This window comes from Ambystoma mexicanum, chromosome 13, assembly GCF_040938575.1.
Source record: "Ambystoma mexicanum isolate Mex_15411 chromosome 13, UKY_AmexF1_1, whole genome shotgun sequence".
Classification (NCBI taxonomy): Eukaryota; Metazoa; Chordata; class Amphibia; order Caudata; family Ambystomatidae; genus Ambystoma; species Ambystoma mexicanum.
The window spans coordinates 99938727-99958699 of record NC_090938.1 but is presented as its reverse complement, the minus strand read 5'-3'; the positions used below and the strand labels follow the sequence as shown (position 1 = coordinate 99958699).

The 19973-nt window shown below is 44.4% G+C and overlaps 1 protein-coding gene across 2 annotated transcripts in view; it reads right to left on the bottom strand.

The window, feature by feature from the left end:
• Window positions 1–12312, bottom strand: part of AP4B1 (adaptor related protein complex 4 subunit beta 1) — a 92738-nt gene extending 80426 nt beyond the window's left edge. Inside the window, exons 1-3 of one of the 2 annotated variants that reach the window (XM_069633368.1) lie at window positions 12105–12312; window positions 10792–10968; window positions 6834–7058 (exon numbers count right to left, since the gene is read on the bottom strand). In XM_069633368.1, the coding sequence (XP_069489469.1) occupies window positions 6834–7058; window positions 10792–10904 (338 nt within the window). In that variant the 5' untranslated portion in view covers window positions 10905–10968; window positions 12105–12312. The remainder of the gene's footprint in view (window positions 1–6833; window positions 7059–10791; window positions 10969–12104) is intronic. The other variant, XM_069633369.1, reaches the window with a different exon arrangement.
• Window positions 12313–19973: the final 7661 nt, after the last annotated feature.

Sequence of the window (19973 nt, the reverse complement as noted above, 5' to 3'; positions counted from 1 at the left end):
CCTTCAAGGCTAGAGATGGTGCCTGAGAGAGCCAAAACAATTGCCAACATATGTGTCATAAAAGGTACAATTAGTGTGGCCAATTCCAATTTATTTACAAGACAGTTACATCAGAGGCCAACAAGATTAAACCGTTCGCTGATATGTGCTCCAATATCAAATATTACTCAATATGGTACAAGTGAATATGAGGATAACAATATAAGTTCACCGATTTACAACTCCTCCAATAAAATGTTATGATTTTGCATTGAACAAACATAAATGAAAGAAATACTTAGGGAGTTGGTGAAAAATGGCAATCGATAGCATGAATTGTGCAGAGTATTTGCTACTTTTTTTGCCCAATACAAAAGCTGTACAATTACAGAGTTCCTGTCCTGCATGTTTAATGGGTGTCAGATATTACTATAAACAAACATATAACATGGAGCCAGTGTGGTTACATTAACTGGACGATGGAATTGGGTTATGGTGGCTAAGAGTCTGGTGCAGGGTGGAGCGATTGTGAGAACGTAGAGCATTTCAGGTCTTTGGACAGAGTGCATCTTTATATACAAGAAGCAATTTCATTGAAACATCAGAAACAGTTGTGGAATGCAAACAGACCACTCTAAGCAGCGTTTAAGGCGATCCGTTTAGTTCGAAAGTCAACATGGCACTTTTCTTTCACGTCCCATATTTTGGGGTAAGGCCTGATCACAGGTATGAAAGGCCCTACATTGGGAAAGGTTTGATGTGCAGCCTTATGTTGTGTAACCTTAGCAATGGAGAGCCCTTTAGTGTCCTCGGGTCATGACCCTGGAATGCAGTATGTGGTGAACCAGAAGAAGGACTCAAGACGATTAGAGGTCATCCTCAAGAGGTTTTATTAAAAAGAAAACAACCAAAATGCTTACCTAGCCGTATCGCTATGAGGAAGTTCTCCCTACCTAACAAAACAAAAGCTAATGGTGTGCTTTAAAGTGCAAAATAAAGCTCTCCGGTCCGAATCCTATCCACCTAATTGTCCCTAACACCGTAGGAAAGGCATCTAACTTAATGGAAGTGGATTATTGGTACAATAGCCTCTACAGGACGTCTGCCTGGCCCAGTTTATATTTGGTTTGTTCCTGGCTTTCAAAGTTCCTTGTCACCACAGGATATTCTTCCCAGTCCTTATTTCAAGTAAGGTTTCACTTTTTCCTGTTAAAGAAAACTGCCTCTTCTTGTGAACATTTCCATTCCTCCATTTCTTGTCATCAAAAAAATAAATAAAACACTTCTTTCCTTCAAAGTGTTGGGTTTCTCCCAAAGTCCATTGATCCTCATACAGGCTATTGTCTTTTACCCAAGTTGTTTCAGAACGGACGGCTGTCCACCCTGGTCTATCAGAGTTCTGCATCTTCTGTTGCTTTCTCAGCTTTAATTCAAAGTATTCATATCTCTTTCTCAATCCCCTTTGAAAGGGGATTGAGAAAGGTTTCTCAAGCTCCCAAAACATTGATCGCTTTCTCAGCCGTTATTCACAATATTTGCCCTTTCATAGGACATTTGCACACTCTGGTTTCTCAGGCTCCCGCAACCTTGATAGCTTTCCCAGCGATCATTCACAATGTTCATATCTTTATCGGTCCCCCTCTCATAGGGTGTTTGCACACTCAGTTTTCTCAGGCTGCCGTAACCTTGATAGCTTCCACAGATGCTACTCACAATATTCGTACCTTTTAACAGTATTCTTTCCATCTGGTTCATCAGGCTCCCGTAACCCTGTTGGCTTCCCCATGGCTACTGGTTTCTGTAGCTGTAATCCGAAGTGTGCAGAGCTCGGGGTCTGGGGCTCCCTCATTCGATCTGGTCTCCGCGTCAGTTACCAGCCTACTGGCCCACCACCACTCGTTCATGGCTGCAACACCAGATGAGACACGGATATTACTGTCTCTGCATCCTCTCCGACCTCAGTTCCTCCGTCGGGTAGAATGCTAACCACCAGGCGTCCGGCTCACCACTCGCCCACCTCGCTGCCACTGGCACTGCGGCCCAGCGTGGCTTTGCCCCTCCAGGACATCAACGATGCAGAGTTTACTCTCTTATACACATCACAGGCATAACCAGAACTGAGTCTTTCTTTGCTGATCATGGCGTTCAGGTTGTGTTCGGCATTACCTGTAGCCAATACATGAAAAGAAGGATCTTTATGGAATATAGGTGTTGCACAATATGTTAAAGTTTTTTCCACATCCATGTATGCAGACAAAGTGCTTTGGACTTGGAGTCCTTGTCCACAAGAGGGAGTCAACTCTCAGTGAGGTCCCACTTGCCCAGACCCCAAGGGAAGGTGTTGCGTAGCAAGCTCACATCCCTAGACGCAAAGAATGTGTTCCCCTCTGGGCGAGGGGAGACAAATTGTCCAGATTCGTCACAAGGGTACCCGCGAATGCCCACATGCACTTGGTTCTGTACCTTGCCAACCGAATGTGAGACCCACAAACAGAGACAAAAAACAGGCATCGATTGGCCAGGACGGGTATAGCCCCGAGGTTGCGGTTTGTTGGAATGTTAATCCTAGGCACAGTGGTACAGGTAGGACCTCAAAGAGGTAAGCATGCATTTGCAATAAGAAAACATAAGCTGCCAAACTTTGTAAGTGGAAAAGGCCAAAGTTCCCCAGTGGTAGTGCTGGTCTTTGGTGGCAACACGTGCTGCAGGCAAGTAGAACGACAGGAGATGGTGCTGAGCCAAAGGAACAATGAACTCTTAAAGCAGGGGTATGGTGCAGCTGTGTTGTTCATGCATGGTCTAGTACTGGGCATGTTTCAGTGGTTATCGGACAGGCCAGAAATTGACTACGTAGGTTACAACCCAAACATGCAGATTTCTAGTTAGTTTATATATTGAGCATGTGTGAGGCACCTATACAGCACAATGGGGTTTCCTTTTTTCCACAATAGACCTTGCAATGGCACATGGATGAGCAGCAAGGCTTCTCTGGGAGCACATGGTGTTGGGGATTTCTGCCCATTTGGTCCTATTGGGGACGTGAGTGTTAGTTTTCCAAAAGTCCACCTGTGGTAGGACTTTAGAAGACTCACTCTTAGGGGTAGAGGGCTCCAAATCTTTGGTTTGGCCTGAACTACCCATATGTTTTGGTAGCTATGGTCAAGCAGACAGGACTTAGTCTAGGAGGGAGGAGGAGGGCTGTAGGTGCGTTCAAAGACCACTTATATGTATATATATATAACCACAGTTGGAAATTTCCTTTGCAGTACTCACTTCAATGATAGACCTTAGGTGAAGCACAGGTAGCTTTGGGTTAGCAAATCAATTCATTAACCAACATTCAATGTAATACTAACACTGATACTGGCAACATCTTTTAGCAGTAGCCTAGGCTTAAGATTCCAACCCTATCTGGGGACAAAGTCAGATTGAGCACTGGCAGCGGGTCTGGGGGGACCAGGGTCCATGCTCGTAGAAGAAAGAAAAGCAGACACCGTCAGAGTTATAAAGTTCCAAAGATTCGTCTTTGCATGGGTTTATAGCCCCCGGTTCAACAACAGCAACCTCACCAACTACAAGCAACAACTAACCACAAACAGTGAAGACAACCCCAAGGACCAGGAAATATACCAATCCAAAGAGGACGCCTACTCAAAGGAATACAACCCACAACCCAAATACCATGCCTTGCCACAGCAAAGACAAAGAAGCTAGAATGGACAACAAAAATAATAAGAAAACCTCAGCCACGCAGGAAGGGGCCGACCAGCAAGATCCCACAACTCCGAAAAATTGGGTGAAGAAGAGGCCAGACGGCCCGAGGACACATACACAACAGAACAGAGCAAAGGCAGACACTGCTTGCTAAGCAAAAATGGACCCCCCAACCACAAACCCACTGGCAATGAGCAAAACAAATACAGACCCCACTGGGACGCCAAACGCTCCCAGCAACACTACACAGAAAGTGCTGTGTGCTGCAATAAATTGTGATGCCTTAAAAGTTGAAGCAAAGCATGCTTCCAGAAAGACAACAAAAAGGGTTGAAAAGGGTAGAGTAACAGAATGAGTGAGTGTGGAAAAAGGTTCCCACTCACTCAGGAGAACTGGTCAAAAATGCAGGAGAACAGCAAAACGTGCTTTGAGACTCACAGGAGGATAAGGTTTCACCCAGAAATGAAAATCTATTCTAACAGTGAGCACTGACACCTCCATTCCCGCTGGCTCCTTGAGAAGTCCGCTTCCCAGACACACAGGAACAGCTTTGCCATCCAATTGGTCTTGTAAAGATAGAGCTGCATGGATTCCTCACAGCCATCTTTTAGTCAACAGTCTTCTTGTTCTTCAGAACTCTTTTTAGAGTTAGACAAACTAATGTAGCAGTCTCCCAGAGTACATCCATTCGGACATTCGGAAACCCCCAATCATTGAAGGTCATCACGTTCAAATCTTTTTCCAGGATACTCCTCAAGCAAACACAGATGTGGCTTTCACTCAAGAATATCAGACATTCTCCCCGTGGGGTAAAGTCAATGCCCTGAAAATGAATTTGACACCCAGAATTAACTTTGTATCTAGTATGCTTCCATTGAAAATTAAGAGTGGTTATTGGAGAGATCTAGACAGTCTGGTTCAGGAATTTTTATGGGACCGAACACCGCTGAGACTTAGTCTTTGGAAGTTGCAGCTTCCGGTCCATTTGGGTGGTTTGGGTGTACCGAATTTTAGGGCTTACCATTTGGCCTTTTCTGCTCATTCTTTTGTTCCATTTTTGAAAGATGATGGTGACAGCTGGGTGGTTGCAGAGCGGAATGCCTATGGGCCACTGGGCCCTGCCTCCTTGTTGACAACTAATACTAAGATTCCTGGTGGTGGTATGTTGGCAACGTCCTTTTTGCGTAGCTCATGGAATGATATCTGGTCGTTACTAGGTTGAGATGCGTTTAAGTGCAAGAGTGCCTCTATTTGGTTGAATAGGATTAGGGATAACTCAAGGACAATTTTTTGGCCTGAGTGGTTCTTAATGGATATTAAGCAGGTCTCTGACTTGGGGAGCGATGTTCGGTGGTTGACTGCTGCTGAGCTGAGAGAGCGATAGAATTTTGTTGATATGACAGACTCCGCTTATAGACGCCTGAGGAGGTCAGTGGGTGAGGTGGACTGGTCCGATTCTTTGGATGTGGATATTTTTCTGGCTGATCCAAATGGGAAGGAGGGTGGTCTAGCCAGTAGACTGTACAGGCTCATCGTGTCACATTACCAGGGTAATGACAATTTGCGGAGAGTTTGGAGTGAGAGAATTGGGTCGGAGATTGATATTGATGACTGGCAGAACATGTGTGGTAATGTTTACCTGTGTTCGCTGAATCGAAGTGAAAGATCTCGGCAAATTAAGATACTTAATCGAGTATATTGGTGTCCTGAAACGCTTCATAAGAGAGGCTTGACTGACAATGATGAGTGTTGGGGTTGCGTCCAGGAAGTTTGGTCGCTGGAACACATGCTGTGGAGCTGTGTGTGCGTCAGGGATTTTTGGAATGAAGTCTGTAGTGTGTGTGACAGGGTTTCTGGAGGAGGCTCTGTCCTGGATTTTAGGACAGTAATCCTTGGTGATGATTCTGGGTTGGCTGATGTCAGCTCCGCCCTTAAGAAATTGATTTTTAGGGCATTCATTGTGGCCAAAAGGTTGATTCTCAGAGGGTGGAAAGGTCGGGTCCCTCCTTCCTTTGAGGACCGAGAAGTTGATTCACAAGTTGAAATGTAAGTTGTCTTCATATGAGAAAATATGGAATGTGTTTAACGATTTCTTTTAAATTTTTGTTTACAGGCATTCACTTATGTAGTTATAATTTGTTGACTTGTTAGCTTTTGTATATATTGTAAATAAATTTAAAAAAGGAATATCAGACATTATCAAGAACCCAGCCACATCTGGTCTAGGCATCTCCTTCCCTAAGTTTCCCATACCATAAAAGGAATATGGTTGAACTGTAAAACTCATATTGAATCTTGAGCAAAGGGGAATCATCTGGGGCATTCAGTGGATTCCGTTTGCTGAATCTCATTATTGACAAACCAAGATATACAATATTGCCACCAGTCTTGTAAGCACACAGCTACCCATGCAAGCAAACAACCCTAGGGACAGTGTCTCTTGGAACATCCCAAAACTGAGAGGTCTCACAGGGGCATATCACGGAGTCACATCCCTGAGGTGGCCTCATATGAGGACTCATCACGTAAAGAGGGTCATTAAATAAAACAGGAAACAACTATATAGTGCAACTATATGATAATTGTTATAATTGTTGTTGTCAAATACTGGTTAATTGTAATTGTAATTGCAAGTGATACATTGTTTCGTTTCATAACCAATGATTATTGTTAATGGATTGTAAAAATGCCCTTCTTCTAAGGTCTTAAATGAATGAAGAATGAAACGGAGACGTCATAATGAGTCTGGAAATACCAACCAAAGCTGGACTATATGCTCGACAAGCAACCGTTGTTGTTAAATATCTGTAAATTGTAATTCACACATTGTCACGTTTCATGAACAATGATTGCTGTTAGTATACTGTGAACAGGCCTTTTTATCCAAGATTCTAAATTAATTGAGAATGAAAGGACAATGTAATTAATATGTAATATGTAAGAATTTATTATCCATGTTATTAAAGGAAAAAAATTGAAATAAGTTGTATTAATTCAAAATATTGAAAGGTTGATGTAATTCAGCTAAATCAATTTTTTTAAAAAAAGAATTTAATATAGCACAGTAGCGGGCTCCTAGCCAGAAGAAAAGTCAAACACACACACAAATGCACACCAGAATTACTGGCCAAGCTACTAACCTGAGACTGCACATGCTTCGGAGCGCCAGTCCACGGACCATGGGGTTGGGATCAGAGCAGTCTTTACAAAGGGTGTTAATGGCTAAGAGGGCAAGGTCTGGTTTCAGAGCCGCATATGTGCACATGTAGAGGTACACCAGCTTCTTCTGCACAATGTCTACTGTCGCACTGGCCTTCACCAACTCCATGAAAACACTGGACACATCCACACCCTGAGTCATGAACCTTCCAGGGAGAAAGAAAACAGAGACAAAATGTTACATCTGGAGCATATGCATGCACAAATAAAATATTTGTAAAATATTTTCCCATGCAATATCAATACTGTTGATCAGCAAATTAATTTTGGTTTTAAGGACTTCAAGAGATTAGATTCCGATGGAGATTTGAAGCCTACATGCCAGTGCAATGACAATGGGTGCTGGCATATTTTGTACTGCTGATCAGGCTTTAAATCTATTTCTTGGCGGCCCACTCACAAACCTATTCATCTAGCCTTTAGGGACCCAGGCACAGCCTTTAAGAAGGTAAATAGAAAATCACTTGGCATGGGCTCAGCTCCTTAAATTGTCCACAATCATATTAGACATTCTAACGGTTCTTCACGTTAATAATGAAGATAATATCAAAGGTTGTGTAAAGAATGACGGAATGGCCTCTGCACTTCGTGGATCCCAGTAAAATCTGGTGCGAGGCACGAGTGCGTGCTGCCCCCCCCTACTGTTTTCAATCCACATAAATAACTTGAACAATCTACTTGTCGATTGTAATGCAGATGTCAAAGGGTTGGTGAAATGTCGTTTGACACCGTGTTAATCGCGATAACTCTGAGATACTTACAACTAATAATGGGTACACAGCATTTGGGAATGCTCTGGAAAAGCAAGTGAACACAACCAAATCTGCAATACTAGTCTGCTCTAAAAGCAGGAGTAAAAAGATAGTACCGGTCATGACAAGCAATGATTCCCCCATACCAAGGACCTCCTATTTTTACTACCTTGGTATTCAGTTTTCAAGTTCTTTAACGCTGAAGGCACACTAGGAAAAACAATTAGTCAGGATGAAGCAATGTCTAGGAGATATTTTCATTTTACTAAAATATTTGAAATGTAGCCTTTCCATATCATGAAAAAGATATATACGCTAACTAAAGCTGCAGTAAATTATGGTGCCTCTCCATGGGGCTTCACGAAGGCCCATGACTTACAAACAGTGGAGAACAAATGTCTGAAAAGAATTATGGGTCTACCAATAGCTGCACCTAATTTCGCAGCACATACAGAAATGGGCATGAAATACAGACAAGATGAAGTTATATTGGAACTAGGGTTACACTGGTTACGTATTTGGGCAAACCCAAACGTGGTCCTAGAACACTTTCCCCAAAATATGCTACAGAAAAGCAGAGCAGGTGATGTATCACGGTTAAAGCATGTGCGGTCACTGTTGCATAACATTAACTCTGACCATCATTATACCAACCTGGTGCTGTTAACGCATGAGGGGCGAAATTATCTAATAGCCCATCTTAAATATATGGTCCAGGACAACAGAGAAACTCTGGAGTTCAATATACCCTCTAGTCGAATCCACATGACTAACCCCTATCGCAATAGCTTGCATCAATGGTTTACATTTGGGATCTGTGCTAGCTGCTAGATCTGCCACTCTTCAACTACAGAAATGTAAAATGTTCAATGCTGAGAAGCAAGATCTGTCACACTTCATGTGGTTTTTGTCCAAACAATACTGAAGTCATATCTAGAATATTAATGCAGTCCTGAGAGACAAAGGTTTGGCACAATTTCGTCTGGCACTCTATTATGCTAAGGGCAGAAACACCTTTAATAACATTGACATTACTGTCCTATGTGCATCAAGCGGGGAGGATTTGAGGTTTTAACTAATGCACTTAAGAATTATGTCAAAGGAGAATAACTTAATTTGATAGTGTAAGAGGCATGATATCACAAGTATGACACTAACAGAAGAGGTACAATTTCAAGGGTGTTTATTGAACAACGGGGTTGGATAAACTCCTATCTGGACCTATATCTAAAGATGGGAGCACGATCTACCATCAAATAAAAGATAAACAGTCCTAGTCAGTCGTGTTCAAAATCATAAGATTTAAACTAGAAAACCTAATGCCTGCCCTCACTACATTACAATAAATGTGCAGAGGGAAATGTGTTTTCAAAAAGGAAAGTCAGTGTTATAACAAAAAGGATCAAAATGGCTGAGTCAGCTCTCCTCCCCACGTTGGACAACACAGAGTAAGGCAACCCCCATAGACAGGATGACACACTCTGGCTCAGGTTCTCAAAACAAAGGCAGTTAAAAACGTGGATCGAGGCCCGCCTGACCTTCCACGTTAAAGTCTCTTATTCCAGCTTTCAAAAATTCTTTCACAGTTCAAGAAAAAAAGTTCACAGTTCAACAAACAGTGCACGTAGGTCTCCCTCCGTCGGGCTCGGACCTCTCAATCACGGCACTTGCAGGGGTTCCCCTTCCCCAAGTTTTCAATCCACAAAGTAAATACAACTCAATCACATTAGCCGGAGGCTTTCGAAACAGCAGAGGGTTTGACTAGACCTCTGCCTGACCACTTCGACGATCACAGTTTCTTACATAGGCTTCCCTCAGCCGGGCTCAAGCCTATCGCCTGAAATAACTTATCAAGCTTCTTGCTCAACTTCTTCTTGTCTGCAATTTACAGTTCATAAACATTCCTCTTTCCGAAGTATTCACAATCTCGGCTTATGCGCAGCCTTCCCCAATGACACAATTTCACCCGCGGTTGCAATTTCACTTGTTCTGACATCAACCAGACATTTGTTGTATTTGTTAACTCACCAGATTATTATGTCTTTCTCGCTTCTGGTTTGTGACTTACATATAGTGTTCAAGGCTTCTTCCACAGCATTCCTTTCCACCCCAACTCAGCTGTTATACGGGAGAGGAACAGGGCAACCTTGGGCTTTCAACAGCAGCGTGTTTCTCTTTCGCACAGCTTTCTCCTTTGAACTCTTACAGCTTTGCAATCACAAGAAACTACCGTCTGGCCTTCTCTCAAGTTTTTACTTTTTCGAACGGCCCCTTGGCCTCTCCTTTTGGGTTGACTGGTTCGCCTCAGTTGTGGAACGAACAATCTCTCTAGTACCCAGCCTTGCTATCTATGCTGTTTAGAACCACACCTTTTATACTCTGCATATTGGTTAAGTGAATTCAGATGTGGATGATTAGAATGAAATGCCTGACTCTGCCTAACTTCATTAAGGTGACAACATGGCAGTTCTCCATAGGAAGCTGTTCCCTGTTGAGCCCTATGGAAAATCTTCCTTCCTCTTGGCTTACTCTTCTTCATCCCAGTGGGGAGGGGGATATGGGGTATGAAGGTAATTGAACGCTGACTAAAGAGGAGAGGATTCTCGCCTTGAATAGCAGAAAAGGGGGAATCTCGAGTCCCGGGCCTGGGTACTTTCCTCCCATTTCCCTGCATTGCCTTCTCTCTGTCAGTGTCCAAGTTATTGTGGGAAAGGTAGTGAGAGTTTGTACACTCCTTTATTTTTTCTTACTTGGATGGGAGGAACTGGGTATGGTGATTGGGATAAAGGTGGAGTAAATTGGAGAATACCATTAGGTTTCTCACAATAGGAACACTTTAATAATTGTTTTCGTGTATGGCACTTAATCATTGGTAAATGTATTTATGCATTTGGATCCTTTAATTTGTTGTTGTTTACACATGCATCTATGCTACGTCATCCATTGCAATTGTTGTTTGTGTTTTTATTTTATGTTGATGTTTTATGGACTAATTCGAATGACAACTGATATTTTTAACTTGGTAGAAAAGACATTTGAGTGGTGTATTTATTTACCTGGATTTTATAATGCGCCACATGTCGAAGCACTTCAGAGCATAGCATCAGTGATACTAACTGATCCTTACCTTATCACTTTAAGAATGACATTTCTGTATCTCAGTCGGTCTGCCTGGATGTTGGGATTGGCTAGTGATCGCTTTAGCTCCTTGACTGCATCTTCAGATCCAAAGTATGGCATCTTGATCTGCGGGACATCAAACCAAAGGCTAGACCAGACTCAGCTTTCAGGGGTCACCCACGTCCTACAGTTTACAAAAAAAAAACATTATCATGATTAAAATGTTTGACTGTTTAACCGTTACATATGCCAGTACAAACCTAGTTATAGTTTCAAAAAAGTAAAAATTATGGAAACAGTTTACCCAACACCACCACACTGCACTGCTCACAACATGCCTACACCTTTATACGGTTATAACAATGACATAATAGCACATAGCGAAGGTCAATGGTCAGTTCCCCAGCCCACACCGTGCGATCACGATCCTGCAGGTCCCTGCTGGTCTGGCCATCTAGATCAGCCTGCTGCCCTTGGTCCACCTCAGGCACCCTTCATCTAGGATGCTCCCGGCACCCAGGCCGTGTCCCCGTGGCCTCTCAGGGTCCTTTCCTGCAACAAGCATAAGTCCAGGTGACCCCGGCAACCCAACAGGGTGCTGAGCCCCCAGCACCTGTGAGGTCGGCCGTGTGCTCATAGACGATCCCACAATAATGGCGATGAGGAAGACGGGCCTCCGCAGTGCTTTTACAAATTGCGCCCTGATGCCCCCGGGCCTGATGGTTTGCACGTTATAAATAAACAAAATACAAATACAAAATATTGATTGCCCTCCGGGGAAAAGATGAGGCAGCGTCATCCACCGCCGTAAAAAAATGAGAAGTGGACGCCTCAGCAACCTTGCCATAACCCTGACACCTTATTGCTTATTCCATCCAGACACCGTCATGGACCAGTCAGTAGGAAGGGATTCACATTACATGGAAGAGGCAACCCCAACTCTGATAGGTGCTTAACCCAACAACATCCTGTTTAAACATGAGCCAAGAGGCATATGGGTGCTACAATGCTGAGACTGTTGTGTTCAGAAAACCTTAAGGAGAGCAATATCCCCACGAAAGGAAAACCAGAGTAGTATATTGTTTATCCAATCTGGACACGGTTATGAGAGCCCAACACCAGGCAGGAACTACTTCTTGGGTTGTACAGAAACCCCAAACCCGGCTGGCATTTATAGCAACATCTCCTGTCTGAAAATACATCATTTTGAACGTTTATGTAACAAGTCGTGTGAGTTTTAGTGATCAACCACTATATATATATATATATATATATACACAAACACCGTTCTGAGCACCATCGAAATCAAATGGTACTTACAGAAACGACCAAGAAACGATCGTGCACTCGCCAGGAAGGTGCGAAAAGATCACTTCTTTATTCTTAAGTGATGCATTTCATCAAATCTTTCACATCAGACAAGGCTCCATACCCTACCAGGAAACAACGGCAGGCTGTATAAAAAAAAAACAATGTTTCAAAGTGCCCAGTAAATAAAGCTTCACCGGGGGCGTGCCCAGGAAACTATGCCGTCATGTTCGTCAAAAACTGACGTAGGACTACGGGCCTCTTATGATCAAGTATCACAGACAATATGGCGGCCATTTGTAAGGTCTCAAACCTCGTGTAATACCACAGAGAACAGGAACAAGTAACAAAAACATTAGAATGTGTTAAAAGTTATCAAATGTTTTTGTATGCAACGCCTAAGGGTGATACGCTGTACAATATATGTTTAAAATCACGCTTTTAAAAAATAGTACACATACACACGTAATTAAATTCGGTGCAAGTTCAACAATAAACGTGATGCACCCAGTGGTGGAAATGGAAATAAAATTGGTGGGGGATCCCACAGGGCTTGGATGGGGGCGGAGTTAGGGGGGGAGGAGTCGGTGCCAGAGGAGGCGGAGCTGGCAGTTGACCTCGATTAATGGAAATGTCAAAAATAATAGTTTAAAACGGCACTATTTCTTTCATGCTGCTTTTAGTCCAAACTAGATATCAATTCCAATTTAAACCACTTCCATGGCACTGGTGTCGAGTTACTTAACTATGCGGATAATACGTAGCTCTCAACCATTTGTGTTACAAAGGCAGGTGAAATCACCCGATTTTGTTTTTGGCGGGTGAGACGCCCATTGAAATGAATGGGAGTGCTGGAGGCTTGGCGGGTGAGTCAGCCTTTTACAAGGCGGGTGACACCCGCCAAAAGCGTGTGAGTTGAGAGCTATGAATAATAGTTGTGACCAGTGTTGGTGAGTAAATACTTTTTTGAACGCACAAATTGCATTCCATTTTATTTAAAAAAAAAAAAAAAAACTTTACCCTTGGGTACTATTCAAACACAGTGATTTCTGTTTGCCATAAGCAAAGTTTTCCTTTACTTGAACCACACCCAGCGCAGGTCCTGCAGCTCCCCTCAGAAAACAGTTGGGTGGCTGCATTGTGTGTGATGTTAATAGCAGTATTTATTTATGCAATGTTTGTCAGATACCTGTATATTCATTTATTTATGCAATATTTGTCGGATACAGGTATCCGACAAACATTGCATAAATAAATAAACTGGGTCATGGCTGAGGACCTCTTGTGGCCGTTTGCATGGTGTGGCTGACTCTGGCCGGATCCCGAGATCCAGCTACATATCTGCTGCGGGCTCTCAGATGGGGGGAGAGCGGCCCAATGACCAGCGCTGGATGCACCTCAAAAGAACCCAACAGGGATAACCCACGAAGAGCAACAAAAAGAATAGCATTACAAAACTAAATAAAGCCTGTTATTCAAAAATCATGAGTGAAGGATTCTATATCAAGATCCAGAGGCTCAGATTATGGTATCTCACTTCTTTACTTTATCGAGCAGCAAAGTTTCAACAATAATCATGTTACAACAAAGTATACAACTACAATCCCCAACATAGTTTGAGTCTTTGGTAGTTTATATTATTATGTCCTTTAAAAACAACACGTGACCTTCCTGACCAATAGTCCATAACTAGTCCCATAAACACTGGCCACCATCTTAAAACATCATCTTTCTTTGCTGCTCGGGCAGCAAGTTAGGTATATTTCTTGCATGAGTACTAGGGGGTGCAGCGTGAGCGTAGCGTCCTCTGGTATTGGTGGAGCTTATCGGCGTAGGGAATATATTTTCGGTCAGAGCGAGGGCTCCGAGGACCACAATAGATTGACCCGACAAGCAGTGGGCATTCCGATTACAGAAGTGAGATCGCAGCGTGTCTGGAACGTATTAGTTCCGGTGCACTTTTGATCAGACTTCAGTGACTGTTAGGCACGCACGACGGAGGACAAGAACCGGTGTTCATAGTGTATCATTTTCATTACATGGAATTCAGAACGCTGTACACACAGTATGCATAGTGCCTCCAATTAACAGAGGCTGTTAGCACCACGCGGAGCATGTGACGAAGGAAACAGACAAAAGTCGGTCAAAAACACTCGTAATAGCGAATCAGATCGGTACACGCAGTGAGCGTGGTGCCTCCACATACCAGAAGTTGACAACACATGTGACACGTGTATAGAACGAAATAGACAGACAGCTGACTAACCGCTCGGAAGAGCGAGGCAGCACCACCTGCTGAGGTAAGTGATAAGAAATTCAATATATTGTTGACAAGCACAGTCCCCTGTAAAAACAATGTGGCTAAACACTCAACATTAAAATCGACCCACAGCACAAAATTATTAACGGGAGCAGGCCCATTAACCACATTACAAGATGTCCAGCTGCAGTGAGGAAGGAAGGGGCCAAGTTAGCCAAAAGAGAGTCCAGCCCAGTACGGGACACATTATACAAAAGTTCTGGGAGCTAGTTTGGGACAGGCGTCCCACTAATTGTCCCTCATGGAGGACTGGTTAAAGTTCTCCCAGGGTATGGAAGACCTCAGAGGAGCGAGTGGACATTGGAGAGAGAAAGGGGGAAGGAAGAAAGCCCCCGTGCACACCACAAAAGTGGAATGGAAAGAGAAAGGCAGTGAGGTCCAGCTAAAGGTGAGCAAGTGGCAGGACATATCCCCAGAGGTTGGAGGAGGCGGACAAGCAGAGTCATTCCTCTGTGGAGTAAGTAGGGGTAATGTCCTCCAGTGAAGAGGGGTGTAAAAAGGCTCCTAAGAAAAGGAAGGGCGCATAAATGAAATTGGAAGCCTGGGATGATTTTGACCTGGATACCCTTGTACACCCACAGTTCGCCGAGTGGGAACAGCTGACGAAAAATAGCAGCATACCTGAAAAAGCATCTCCGGAGGAAACTAGTGAAGAAGGTTAGAAACAAACTCGGGGCTCAGTGCCCATTGTCCCATCTCCCAGAAGGGATTGCAGAAACACCGGAAATCGATGATCGGATGGTAACATATATGGGCAGATATGTCAGACATAAAAAAGGGTCAAGATAGGTCCTGGCGGTCATGCCAGGACAAAATGCTCAATGTAGTCGGACCACTGGAGAAAATCTTACAAATGGCTGAAGAAGCAAAAGAAAAGAATGAGGCCATCGACCGGGGGTCTTGACGGGGTGGGCCCAGAGAGCGATCTGCCTTTTGGGTAATGCCAACAGTGCAATTACCGCTGAGAGTCGGTGATCAATCCTAGTAAAAATAGACTCAAAACTCAGCGAGCTGGCCACGTCAGAGGCACCAGCGGCAGCTAAGGGAAGTTATTTGGTGACTCTTTTATAAAAGAGTTAAAGTTTGCCAACTGCTACACCACCATAGATAAAGCTCAAGCCTCCCTGAAGAGGTTATTCGGGAAGCACATTTTTAGGCGGGTTGGCAGACACAGGGGCCGCTCTGCCAGCCGCTACACATACAACAGGTTGTTCAATGATAGGTACCAATGGAAGCAAGACTATCGGAAACCTAACCTGTTCTTCCCATTGAGGGGAAGAAGAAGGGGTGGAGCAGATTGTCAGCAACAGCATAACTTAGTTGAGAGCAGAAGCTCATCCGCAAATGTTAAGAGAAGAGAAGCCGGCGGGAGATTAGCACAGTGCATAGAAAACTGGTATCTCATATCGTCAAATGCATGGGTTACAGATTTGGTACAGGGTTTTCACTTAGACTTTCATACACCTTCAGTGCAGCGGAAGTGAGCAAACACATTAGTGCAGAGCGCAGCATACAAGTTACTACTAGACACAGAAATAAAAGGTCTAGAACAGAATGCAGCAATTGTACAGGTGACAGAACCTTCAGGAAGTTTCATAAGCAATTTGTGTTTAGTAAAAGGGAGACACAAACTGGGGCTGGTCATAAATCTGAGGGAGATGAACAACTTTGTCATTTACAGGCATTTCAAGATGGAGGGTATACACCTCCTCAGAGACATTTTACAGCAAGGAGACTGGCTAGTCAGGATAGACCTCAGGGATGCCTACCTGACGGTACTCACTGCAGCAGACAAATAGAAATTTCTAAGATACCGATGGAAGGATCAGATATGAGAATTCACATGTATTCCTTTTGGGCTTGCGTCAGTCCGGAGGTGTTTCACAAAGCTTTTGAAACCAGTGTTGACTCCGGTCAGACATGACCGTGGCACATAATGTCCTTCATCAAAGGATCGAAACCTTGTGCAGTTTTCCAGCTCCGCAAACACTGGGGATTGACCAGACTGGGGCCACTGCATCAGGTTCGCAGGTGACTACTGCACCATCTCCGGGGTTTACTGCTGCTCCTGTTCTCATGGCTACGCAGTTCCCGTTGGCACCTCCAGAACGTTTTACCGGGGACCCAAAACAGTACCGGACATTCATCAATCAATGCAAATTGCACTTTTTGTGTCGTCCCACTGCTTTTCCTAATTCAACTACAAAAGCTGCGTTTGTCCTTTCCCATCTTGGTGGAATGGCTGCAGCTTGGGCCAACCCATTACTTGAGTCCAATAGCTATGTCTTGTATGACTGCGATGATCTCATCACAGCCATGAACAGGGTCTTCGATACCCGCTGCAAATCACAGGCTACAGACTTTGAATTTTTGAACCTACGGCAGGGCACCTCTTCTCTGTTCACATATCTTACTCGATTCAATCAACTGGCGGCTGAGACGGACTGGCCAGAGGAAAAGAAATCAGCCGTATTTTACAAGGGTTTATCAGAGGAATTGAAGGATGTGTTGGCTACGGTCCCGGTTGTTCCTACCGCATTAGGAGAGTTACTGGACTTAGTGTTACAGATTGATGCTAGGAAATCTGAACGAAAAGGGGAACGTAAACCACCAGTAGCAGCTGTATCCATTCCCACAGACACGGCTGGACCCTCTTTTTCTGCCCCTGAACCTATGCAGGTGGGGGCAGTCAGGGGTCCTCTAACCCTTGCTCAACGTGAGTACAGAAGGTCCCATAATTTATGTATGTATTGCGGTTCAGCCGAATATCAGTTGAAGGACTGTCCAAAAAAACCCGTTAAAAAGACGGAAACGCCAAAACCCGACGATAGATGGAGTCCCTACGCCGGGGATACTTTCTTTGGACTCATGTGGTTCGTTCTCTGCTCCCGTCAGTTTACCAGTGGTCTTTACCACGTCTATTGACGCTTCATTCCCTTCTCGGGCAATCATTGATTCCGGAGCTACAGGGAATTACATGGACATTGAGTACGCAAAAAGCCACAACGTCCCTTTCCTGTCTAAGGCACCGCCCGAGACCGTTCATGCAGTGGACGGTACCTCTTTGATATCAGGCTTAGTCACTCAAAATACTTCTCTTGTCCATATGCAAACGGCGAAGGGACACGTGGAGACCATCTCTTTTGAATTAATCAAGGCCCCACAATTCCAGGCCATTTTGGGTATTCCGTGGCTTCAACACCATAATGCTGCCATTGACTGGACAAAGAAAACTGTGCAGTTTCCCTCTCCAGAGTGTAACGAAAACTGCTTTCTGAATACTAGTATATGCCCAGATTCGTCCTCTCAGGCTTTGGTGGCATCCATAGCTATGGTAGGAGCTGTGACTAACACCACAGAAACCCTTATACCTCCAGAATAGGGGTCCTTTAGAGATGTATTCGATAAAGGAGGTGCAGAACAGCTACTGCCACATAGACCCTATGACTGTCCTATAGACTTATTGCCGGGGGCCAAAATTCCATCCGGTAGAGTCTATTCGCTTACCCTGCCTGAGGATAAAATCTTAAAAGAGTATATCGACAAAGCCTTGGCTACTGGTTTTATCAGACCATCGAGATCTCCTGCAGCGTCACCACTCTTTTTTGTCCCCAAGAAGGAGGGTGACCTCCGCCCTTGTATCGACTATCGGGCGTTAAACTCTATCACTGTGAAGAACCAAGTGTTAGGGAGAATTCTCTGTTTAGGCTGAATTTCCTAACCTAGTGAGTCCCCCAGCAGCTTTGCTGGATTTTTGGGGTTTATTTTTTTCTCCTGCCAAGAGTGAGACTCTTTTACCCTCACTCTTGGACATGATTTGAGTGTGTTCCTTTGACTCTAGATGTGTTTAATGGGCTATGGGGTCTTTTACTCCATAGGGCTTCATGTGTTTTTGTGATGTGTGTTACACAGCACCCTCAGTGCAGTAACACAGGGGTGTCATAGTGACCCCCCAGTATAGACTCCATACCCTGGGACTGACTACTGTCACCCAGGGCATGTAAAGTCACCATTGACTTTACTAGTCTTGAATCTGAACAGAACCAGTACAAACCATCATATTTTGGACGTACTGGCTGGGGCAATTCGATTGCCCCGGGGTCTGTTAGTCAAGGGGGCACGTCTCCGTCCCCCCTGATCGAGTTTTGGCTGGTGGCAGTGGATACTACTTTTTATATTCAACCGCGAAAATTTCTCTATGGGATTTTCCCATTGTTCGAGGCTACTATCTTTATTTATTTAATTATGATAGCCTCGAACATACCGCCGGTTTATTTAATTATTATTAATTCTCTGGTTGGTATTTTTTGCCAAAACTCAGTTCTAAAATGGCGTTTGTGTTCTCTTCTGTGACTCCAACCCAAGTCGAGCCCTTTGTTCCACTTTTTTGGCGGGCTTCTCCACAGAAGCCCTCCAAAGTGGTGCCACTCTGTCTGGGGTACTTAGGAGGGGTGGAGGGGGATTTAGGCACCCTGGACTGAGTTGCCTAGGCAACTCAAGTCACACTCCGTCCTGATTGGCCCAAGTGGTGAGCCGGCCGGCTCACCACTTAGCAAGATTGAGTGACAGCTAGGCTGAGTGAATGGGGGTTTTCTGCATAAAAGCAGGGCTTTGGGGACTGGACCTTCAGAAGTCGCCACAGGATCTAAGAATCTGACGAGGGAGAAGCTGAGCCGACCTGCCACGACGACACCACCGGTGGAGCCCTGCTGGACCGTCTCACCACTTTTCCCAACGAAAGAGAAGATCTCCCGCCGGAGAGTCTTCTTCCTTTGACTGGTGGGGATAACCAGTTTCACCATCTTTTCACCTTCCCGACGCATCTCGTGGCCGCCTTGCCTGTGCCAAGCACCCCGGCAACCGGAATACCACGTTTTACCACGACCGCGAAATAAAGGGTAATAACTTTAACCGGAAAACTCTGCGGCTGGTTTCTTCCCTGGCAGTGCAATGACCTTCATCTTTCCTCCAAGTCGAGATCTTCTGTTCCCCTGGACGACGACGAGACTTGCACCCGCTGCCAGGAACAACTGCCACCGCTGGAGGATCCTTCCCACTTAAGGTACCGTGTCCCGCCTGGCTTCCCTTGCCACCGACTGTACGGGGTAGATTTAGCCCCCGGCTTTCGAACCTGGGTTAGCCTGGGACACCCTGGCTAAACTTTTCTGAGCCTCTCTAAACTCTTTTTGAACTCTCTGCAAGACTTTCTAAGCCTAGTGTAACTGTGTGATCTTGGGTGCATTTGTGCTCTGCTCTCTCTAAGAGTGGGCCCAGACTATGGACTTTGGCTCACAAGTGACTTTTGCTCTTCTGCTTTGCTAATAGTGTTCCTAAATCCTAGAGTGGTGTACCTTTCTATATTCTGTCTTTTTCCCTCCCTTTTTCATAAACTTATTGGAGTGCCATCTATAGTTAAGCGCTCACCTCTGTTTGGAAATAAGTGGTGTTAACTAAGACTTATCTGATAAGGAATAAGGGTTGTATATATTATAATAGTAACTGTGTTTATGTTTAGAGTGTGTTACAATAAGAGTGCTGGAGTGTTTCAAACAGTGTGTTTT